Source organism: Epinephelus lanceolatus, chromosome 19 (genome assembly GCF_041903045.1).
Source record: "Epinephelus lanceolatus isolate andai-2023 chromosome 19, ASM4190304v1, whole genome shotgun sequence".
Lineage (NCBI taxonomy): Eukaryota > Metazoa > Chordata > Actinopteri > Perciformes > Serranidae > Epinephelus > Epinephelus lanceolatus.
In genome coordinates this window covers 36,476,885-36,487,002 of record NC_135752.1, presented here as the reverse complement: position 1 = coordinate 36,487,002, position 10,118 = coordinate 36,476,885, and the positions used below count along the sequence as shown (strand labels likewise).

At 43.2% G+C, this 10,118-nt stretch overlaps 1 protein-coding gene across 1 annotated transcript; it reads right to left on the bottom strand.

Annotated features, from left to right (window-relative positions):
* Positions 1–2,010: 2,010 nt before the first annotated feature.
* wdr45 (WD repeat domain 45) lies at positions 2,011–9,863 on the bottom strand. The gene is made up of 11 exons (XM_033646321.2): positions 9,706–9,863; positions 9,411–9,527; positions 8,865–8,939; positions 6,952–7,056; positions 6,331–6,436; positions 6,144–6,238; positions 5,979–6,058; positions 5,671–5,879; positions 4,706–4,807; positions 4,476–4,621; positions 2,011–2,493 (listed from the first exon to the last, which is right to left on the bottom strand). The coding sequence occupies exons 2-11, from the start codon at positions 9,457–9,459 to the stop codon at positions 2,384–2,386; spliced, it is 1,077 nt and encodes a 358-aa protein (XP_033502212.1). The 5' UTR covers positions 9,460–9,527; positions 9,706–9,863; the 3' UTR covers positions 2,011–2,383.
* Positions 9,864–10,118: the final 255 nt, after the last annotated feature.

Here is a 10,118-nt window from a genome sequence, read left to right as displayed (position 1 = left end):
AGGCAGCACTGTATCACTGAGAGGGTGTTAAGGTTTTTACTTGATCTGCAGCCCAAACAAATTGAAGTGAAGTGACACCAAAGATGCTGCAGTGTTTTGTGCGAAGAGAAGTTTTTTGGCTTCTTAAAATTATTGAGCTGTGTTGTCATCTTATTCTATCAGTTTTTATCAGGTTTTACACTGGAGGTGAAAGTCTAACAGCCAAACTTGTTCCTGATATACTCACTGTAAACAACTATTGGCTGATATCTAAGCCATCCTGTCAATCTACTACGAATCTAATGTCCTCAGCCACAGCAGTCTGGTTGTACGACACTGAAAAAAGTTAGTGTGCTGCACTTTTTGTAGATCTGTCCAAAGCTTTTGATACAGCTAGTTGTGTTAAATAAGCAGTTTTATATTGGTTTTGATGATTCTGTTTAAAGCTGGTTTAAATCCTGTCACTCAGGTAGAGTTCAATCTGTTGTTTTGGAGGCATCCCACAAGTATCTACCTGGGGTCCCATGTTATTTACTCTATCCATGCTATATAGATGTCAGTTTTGGTTAATTTTGCTTTCGATTGCACAACATCCATTAACTGGTAACTAACCACTTATTTTTAAGGGGGGAAAAAAAAGACGTGAAATACAATAGCCTACAATACCTTTCCTTTTGCTCTGATGCAACATTGCCTCAGTGAGCTTTCACACCACATTTCAGGTAAGTGTTTTCCATTTAGAGTTAGTGAATTTGTAATGTTTTGTGATGTGAATGTCGTGACTTTTATTTGCTCTTGGCTTTGCTGACAGACAGCACTTGGACCAAACAAATAAATCTTGACAGCAGCCCCTTTTACACTGCCAGATTTTCAGCGAATGTTGGGCCGTTTTGCCGGCCAGCTGCAAGCGTTTAAAGCCGGATTGGCGAGTTGATCCAAGGTGCCCAATTTTCCGCCTCATAGGGTAGACATATTGGTGGAACCTTTTCAGTTTAAAAAGAATGAGGCAGCCTTCCGCCATGGGAGGGGCTGTTGATGACTTGTGGGAGGAGCTGTTGATGACGCCGCACGTGCGAGCCACTGGCAGTAGATAAACAGGAAACAGCTGATAGCAGGAATTAGCGAGCAGCTAGTAGCAAGAGGGAAACACAAACCTGACAGACACTGTAAAGATGAGCAACTGGGGAGACAAGGAATTGTGCGCCCTCCTTGTCCTCGCAAACGAATAGGCCATTAACTGTCAAATGACGGGGACGATGAAGAACGGGCCGACTGAGAGAATCGCCGAAGGACTGACCAGCCGCGGCTTCCCTCCCACGTCACTGTTTACGTCACACGCTGAGCTACACGTTTTGTTACTTGCTCACACCCCCCATTGCCCCGAAAAAGCCGCATTCTGTATAAACAAAAGTAGGTAGGCGGCATTTTGCTGCACTCCCCGATTTTGTTTTTATACTGCCAATGCTGAAAAAAGACTGATTGGGCTTTCCTGCAAATTTGCACAACTCCTGTTCAAAAAGGGCTAGTTTTGTAAAAGTCATTTTGCTGGGATTGTGACGCTCAAAAAAATGTTTCCACTGATTTATAGACGTCTCTCTCCCAGTGTTAAGTCTATAGAAAGTCTTTTTGGGCCTGATGGCATCAAGTGATGGACCTGGCCACTACGAAAATTGGATTCAAAGCCCGGGTGTTTTGGTGCGCACCCGAGTGTTATTGCTGTGTTCACACCTGCCCAAATGAACCGCAGTTAGGGGGCAAACGAACTTCGGTACAATTGAACTGAACCAAACAGGGCAGGTGTGAAAGCACCCTTAGATTTACTGTAACATTTGTCCACTAAATATGAAGGTACAACAAGCAGCCAGTCGGCCTTTGACGGATGGCGAAGCCTGTTTTGAGATTTTTGGATCACTAATACCATACTAATGCTCGACTCCGTACAGATAAACAAAACTCACATTTCTTATTTTTAATAACAACAATTTTGATAAGTAAACAAGTCAAAACAAACACCAGAGATTTAAACACTTATTTCTTATCAAAAAAGAATTTTAATTTCAGTTTGACTTGAACCTTTCATAAATACATCAAATCACTTCCGAGGTTTAAGTGTACTTGTCACGTGAGGGTTTCAGACTCACGATGCACATTAAGGTTACAGGCTAATAGAAAACGGTATTTATATTCACACTGCTACATACTGTAGATACAACTGATTACACACACAATTATAAAACAGGCCTCAGCATTAAGTCTTTGATTCTCTGTCTCAGGCTGTTTTCCCATCTGTCTCCAGAACAGAACAATAATCATTAAGTCAAAGTCATTTTCATTCGTCATCACTGTCCTCCTCGTCCTCGTCCTCGTCCTCCTCGTCCTCCTCCTCACATCTTTCAAACCGGCCTCAAAAGTCATCATCGTCACATATATCCAAATACACGTCGAAGGCTTCTCGGTTGCAGTTTCCATCGGGGGTGAACACGTACTTATGGAAGGTGCCGTCCACACATATGGCTGCAGGAGGGCAGACAACCAGTTAAATAACTTCATTTGTTTTCAAGCAACACTGAGTCGAACAGTGTGATACAACAATGTGAGGAGCTCATGTCTAGCTTGTTGGCGTTCAGTGCTGTGATTGGCCGGTGATGAGTGAAGTGCTGCTACAAACTGCCATCTGAAGTGTTGGAGGATGATTAAAGTCACGTGGAAAGAATAAAAAAGAAACTTAAAGATCATTTGGTGTTTAAAGTTTTTCAGCTGAAGAAGATATGATACAGGATATTTCATGTTAGTCTAATGAGACCAAGGCTTTGTCGCTCCCCTGTGGTGCCAACAAAACCTACAGCATGTGGAAATGACATAAATAAAATAAAAATTAACTTACTGGCCACTTTATTAGGTACACCTGTTCAACTGCTCCTTAATGCAAATAGCTAATCAGCCAATCACGTGGCAACAACTCAATACATTTAGTTATGTAGACATGGTGAAGACGAGCTGCTGAAGTTCAAACGGAGCATCAGAATGATGAAGAAAGGTGATTTAAGTGACTTTGAACGTGGCATGGTTGTTGGTGCCAGACGGGCTGGTCTGAGTATTTACTGGGATTTTCAGCACAACCATCTCTAGGGTTTACAGAGGATGGTCCCAAAAAGAGAAAATATCCAGTGAGCCAAAATGCCTTGTTGATGCCAGAGGTCAGAGGAGAATGGCCAGACTGGTTCAAGATGATAGAAAGGCAACAGGAAGTCAAATAACCACTGGTTCCAACCAAGGTCTGCAGAAGACCATCTCTGAAGCAACAACACCTTGTCCAACCTTGAAGCAGATGGGCTACAGCAGCAGAAGACCACACCAGGTGCCACTCCTGTCAGCTAACAACAGGAAACTGAGGCTACAATTCACACGGGTTTTCTCACCAAAACAGGACAATAGAAGATTGGAAAAACCACATTCAGATGGAAGCATGGATCCATCCTGCCTTGTATCAACGCTTCAGGCTGCTGCTGGTGGTGTAATGGTGTGGGGGAGATTTTCTTAGTACCAACTGAGCATGGTTTAAACACCACAGCCTACCTGAGTATTGTTGCTGACCGTGTCCATCCCTTTATGACCACAGTGTACCCATCTTCTGATGGCTACTTCCAGCAGGATAACGCACCATGTCACAAAGCTCACATCATCTCAAACATGACAATGAGTTCACTGTACTCCAATAGCCTCCACAGTCACCAGATCTCAGTCCAATAGAGCACCTTTGGGATGTGCTGGAACGGGAGATTCACATCATGGATGTGCAGCTGACAAATCTGCAGCAACTGTGTGATGTCATCATGTCAATATGGACCAACATCTCTCAGGAATGTTTCCAGCACCTTGTTGAATCTCTGCCATGAAGAATTAAAAAGGGGGTCCAACCTGGTACTAGCAAGGTGTACCTAATAATGTGGCTGGTGAGTGTAAAATAAAACATAGCCTCAAAAGACCAAATACAGACCAGGTAAAAGGCACTGAGGGGGTTAAAGTACCTGAACTGTAGCAATTCACACGACACATGCAATATATAAAGAACATTTCCACTGCTCTAAATCCATCAGAGCAACAACACAGTCATTCTCAGACGAGGATTTGGTGTCTCACTTGAATACATTTTCGACAGGTAAAATTATCTGACGTGTCACAGAAAAGGCAAAGATGGGAGATCAGAGTTTGAACTTGTGCAGCAGAAGTTTTTTCCCGTCTTACTTATCTAACAGAGCATCTTGTGAAAACCTCAGATTTATTCTGTGACTCACTGGAGAGGTCCTGGCTCCCAGGCTGGGAATCATGATGTTTTTGTGTCTAAATTTAGTTCCACTTGACATCCATCAGGTCGTGATTCACTTTGGTTATAAACTTCATCTTCACTATATGTGTAGGTGTGATTTACATATTCAATTATGTGACCGATAAAAAGCAAAGCACAAAAACATGTGTATTTTGACGTGTTTCCTCACCGATGACAGAGTTGACGTTCTTGGACGTGTTCTTTCCAAAAGCACAGATACAGGCACACTCAGCCGGCACGGTGAAGCTGGCCAATGACCACTGGCTGTCCACGTACTGACCAATCACAGGGCCCACCTTCCCAACACGCGCCAGTCTGTGGGAGACAGAGGAGTAAGAGACACATTAACCTATAGAACTCTTGGTTTGAGGGTAAAAGATGAGGAGCAATTGGACTCACGCAGAGCGGCGGTTGAGTTTGGTGTCTTTGAGTGCAAAGATGTGGACGGTGCCTTTATCGCTGGAGGCACACAGGAACGAGGAGTCGTGGCTGAAGTTGATGCTGGAAAGAGAAAACAAAGATGAGGACTGTCAGAGCCTGAACTTCAACACAAACACAAATAGGAGTGATTGTTGTTGAATTTCAAGTTTTGTAAAGTTATAATGTCAGTTAAGGTGTAGGGGAGACAGGGTTTAGATGCTGTTATACCATCTGGCAAGCACTTTGGTTGAAGCGCAATCAGCTCGTTTACATGCACAGTTAAGTCAAGCTAGGGTTACACCTTAACGCGACCATTTAATTGGACTACTGTCCTTGTCCCAGTATACAAGCACAGGAGGGGAATCCATTTATTGACTTAAGTATGTGCGACTCCTCTATGATAGGTGGAGATATGCCCCCTTTCAGCTTGTTAGTATTGGACCTTTTTCCTGTTGACCTATTACGTCACAGACCAAACAATGGACAAACAAGTCAGCCACGGTTAGCTAGCTGCTAACTGGTACCATGGTGGACAACTTTACAGCTCTGTACATTTCCTATGCGCTGTATGCTTAACTTTTTGAACAGATGAGATGCACACTGGATGTAGATTTTGCCTTGTTGTTACCGGCTTCTTCTTCTTTTGTTACGCATTTAATGCTATTCAACTTCTGGGTCAAAGTTGAATCGCATGTGGAGCATGCTCAGAGTGCCTCAGCTAGTTTGGGTCTGATTGACTGTATACATGCAGGAGTAATTTGACTCCCAATTACAGAATCTGAGTGTGTTAGTTCGACTTTGAGAAATCTGATTTAGTACGATTTCAGAAATGTATTTTAAAAGTTCGGTTTTAGCCAGACTAACACAATAACTCGATTTTCTCTAATGTCATGTAGACGTACTGATTGATGCCTAAAACTACCCATGACTACTTAAGTGTGTACCAGTAGAGGGTGGCCGGGTCGGTTCCTCTGCGCAGCTCCACCAGCTTGTCTCTGGTCGTCGTGTCAAACAGGCGGATGAGCGTTCCTTTGCGAGAGGCTGAAGCCGCCACGCTGCCGGGCTGGTTAAGCGCCACGCAGGCGATCTCACTCTGGTGGGCGTTGATGGTAAACGGGGCAGATGATGTGCCAGGCTTGGTGTTGGACAGGTCCTGAAGAAAACAATATTTGTTACTTTACTTTCAACTTGACTGACTGATACATTTTCTTCAGTTGTTACAGAAGTTTGTCTCAGTGTGTTTGTGACTTACAACCAGCTGCAGGCTGCCGCATTTATGTCCCGGGAAGACCAGCAGCTGTTTCTCCAGACTGGGGCATAAATCACACAGGCCTGGAGGAATTAAAACTTTATTAAAATTGTTGAACAGTTGGCCATGATGGAAGAAAACATACAGAACAAGAGAACAGCTCTTTACCTTTGGGATTGTCTCTGGTGTCAAACTCAAAAAGTTTGACTGGGTTATCTGGAAAACTGTACACATAGATCCTGTTCTTTAACACGATGATGATTCTGAGAAAGAAAGACAATTATATTTATCATTCTTCAGTGAGTTGTATTTCATATAGCTGCACAGGGACAAACTGCAGTCACAGTGAACTCACTTGTCGTGCCTCATGCGAACAGCTAGAACAGGTTTGGTGAAGGTGAACTCCAGGACCAACTTGTCTTTGGGGTCTCGTGACTCCCGAGCGTCGTCCCAGACCAGCACTGAAAGGACAGATTCATATTATTTTTGTCTATCTTAACACAATACTCTTATTCCATATGTACGCTGGAATATTTACTGGTGGCTGTAATCATTCCTCCTCTCTCCACACTGTCTGTTACCTTCAACGATCAACTATACCGAAAGGATGGAGGACAAAATCCACAGTCCCTGTTCTGTATAAAAATGCTAATGTGGAGCTTCAGCTGCCTGAATCATCTAAACAGAGTGGGTGTCTTTGTCTGGGTGGTCAGACGTATGTTTATCGTCTGTGTTTTGTCCTGAACGCAGCCCTCAATGTCGCTGTCAGGACGGATCATTCCACCAAGGCTCAGCAAAATCAAAACACAGCCAGTGGAAACAAAGTGAATTTTATACTAAAGAGAGTTTTACAGAGGAGGCACAGAGCCAGAGTGAAGATTAGAACAACTGCTTTCAACACATTGATGACACCTGAGGTTATAAAGATGGACTTATCTTTAATAATAATCACAATAAGTGACTTGATGTAACTCACCTGATATTTCTGAGAATTTGGGGTTGACGCCTCCCCCGACTACGGCCAGCAGGTTGGATCGATGCAACATGGAGCACGAGGCCACACTGCCGACCTGCTCATGGTCTGGAAACACGCACGCACACACACACACACACACACACACACACGTTAAAAATGATCTTTCCAGACTGGACTTAATATATCTCCTTCTGCCGAGCTCACACTACTCGAATTTAGCCTCTCAGCTCCCTGACAAAAGAACCAAATCAGAGGCAAATTGACATTGGCTCTGTGCTCGAGCATGTGTGAAGTCGCTCACTGATCCATGGCAGACACACCCCACATATCTTGAATGCTAAATATCTGGACCTGTCAGGGACTTTGTCAGCGAGTTACAGTCAATGAGAGTATAAGACACAGGTTGAAGACAGAAACAAGTGGCCCCACAGCGCTTTCCAAGTTGTGTGTGTGTGTGAATAATAACTTCCTGGGAACGCTGCTTTGTCACGTTTTGACTTTGATATTACATGACACACTCATCAGGATTCCTCCTGGGCTGCGTTAAGCCCTGACAAAATATAGCAAAACATTTATTTGAACAAAAACAGTTGCACATTTGACACCCTGCTGTGTTTCACAGACGCACTGCCTTTTAATACGCCAGGGTTTAATTCAATTAAATTCAAAGGGGCTTTATTGGCATGATTGGAAACATATATTGACATTGCCAAAGAAAGTGTGAAATAAAATACAAAACTGTACATACAATAAGTAAAGCTTGACGAGAGTTTAATTTACATACATCAAACACACCCACCAAACAAGAGAAAACATGCAGCAAGCCTGTTTTGAACGTGCCCCTGGTGAAAGATCTGTTGCCGGTCAGTCATGTAGTGTGAAAACCACAATGACTAAAGCCTAGTTCACATTACACGATTTTCACCGCAATTTTGACATCGCAGAGGATCTTGAGAGCCCCCTTGGGTCAGAGGTGAGTCAGCAGATAGTCTGCCACGACGAGTCCTCATGTGTGAACAAGCCTACGAGCAAGTCGCCCCCTCGTCTGTGACTGGGACTGGATATCTGCCATGCTAGAAAACTGGAGAAGTCTGACACAACTGACAAAGAGCATCAGCCAATGAGAGGCGGGATACGTCCCACGTCAGCACGCAGGAGGACGGAAGAAATGTGAGGAGGACAAGCTGCAGGGTTGCCAGGTCTGCTTATTAGCCGCAACTTTGGGTTTGTTTCTAAAGTGGAGTTTCTTATTTGGGCTTGCTCTCTAAACGTCTCCTTCCTCTCTCTATATATATCCGTCGCTTCTTTTGGGCTTGTTTCTATAGCCCTGGTTGCTTGTTTCTCTCCCAAGATCTGGCAACACTGACAAGCCGGCAAGCAACAACAACAATGGCGGCATCCACAGGATCACAGGGAGCGCGTTGTGTTTGGACCCAGGCCCTGGAGGCAGATCTGATTCAACACTGGGAAGAATATCCATACCTTTACGATGTGTTGTCTCCAAGTTAAAAACATAGTTTGGTGACGTCACTGCGTTATCTGGGGCTCTGTCGGCGAGGGCTCGGTGGAGAAATCTTGTGGTGTGCACACACAGGTCGTAACACAGTTGGCGAGACTCCCGATAACAGAAACACACGCCGCCAGGTATGAACACTCAAAAGATTCCGACAGTCTCCGCAACGCGAAATCAGGGTGAAAATCGTGTAATGTGAACTCGGCTTAAGACTCACTATGACAAGACAGCAAGTTGAGCAGAGTGAACAGTACGGCTTTGAAAGTCATGTAGTGTGATCTTAGCTTTGCCTAATTACAGTAGGTTAGGGTGACTGGGATAAAAAATAAAATAAATTCATCAGTATTTACCACAAACGCAAAAAAATTAATCTGACAGCAAGGCAGTGAAGTCCACTCACCCAGGTGACCTTTCTCCATCAGGGGCTCCACGTTGTAAATCCTGACCCCTGTCTCCATAGCACAGCAGAAACAGCCTGTAGTTGTCAGAAGAAGAAAGACAGATTAAAAAAATGTATGTCTTTACCCTGACTGAGTACATTTACTCAGTTACAGTAATGCAACTTCCTGCTTCTTCCCTACTACATCTCAGAGGGAAACACTCACTATAACTGCTGTGGAATTAATAAATATATAACTGTTAGTCAACTCTGTCAGATCTCACCTCTGACATCCATTATACATGCTATTCAAGGAAAAAATAAAGAACTGGGAGGCTGGTTCATTACAAGGTTTAATAGTAAAGTAGTACTTTAACACTTTAACTACATTTCCCGACTATACTTTTATCAGTTCAGGACTTTTACTTGTAACAAAGTATTTTCACAGTAGTATTAATACTTTAACTTCAGTAAAGGATCTGGACACTTCCTCCACTACTGACACATGTAATAAACCCTGTTTTTGAACCATACTGTAGCTGTAGTTAGCTCAACACGTTAGCTTACTCTGGTCCTGGTTGAACTGCAGGCTGTTGACTCCTCTCTGTTGAGCCATGGCTGCTAAACTACCGTCACCGTCAAGTTACCGGCAAACTACAGCTTCGTTTGGACACACAGGACCACCTGTGACAGAGGAGGGAAAACAACATGACGGCTGTTTGACTTCAGCTGACAGCTGAGCAACACTGTTGTTACGTTAGCATGTTAGCTAGCTAGCATACGTTAGCATCAGATAGCAGCGGTGTGAACGTGACTGATGTTCCGGTTTGACTTCGACATTTTAAAACATATCAAGTCTTACCATGAACACGGAGAGGCGAGGCGACACGGAGGTTTTAAAGGCGGGAAACACGACAAACAGTGTGACAACAACAACAACAGAGATGTTGCAAGACGGCGATTTGTTTTTGTTTTTCCAACAGTGACGTATTTGACACGTGCTTCCGGTTTTGTCCCGCTTCCTGTTCAAAAAAAAAGACAAAAAACTTTTCTACTGTTAAAATGTGACAAAACTGAAGTAATTGGAATGAAAACGTACATGAAGCCGTGAAAAATGAAAATAATAAAAAATAAAAATATACTAAAATAAAAAACTTACAGCAAACTATTATGTAATACTTAAAACTTACTAATAAATAACGTTATAGATGACTAACTCCACAAATACATGTTGTTTTAATATATATTAAAGCTTTTCATCTGTAGAAAGTTTGT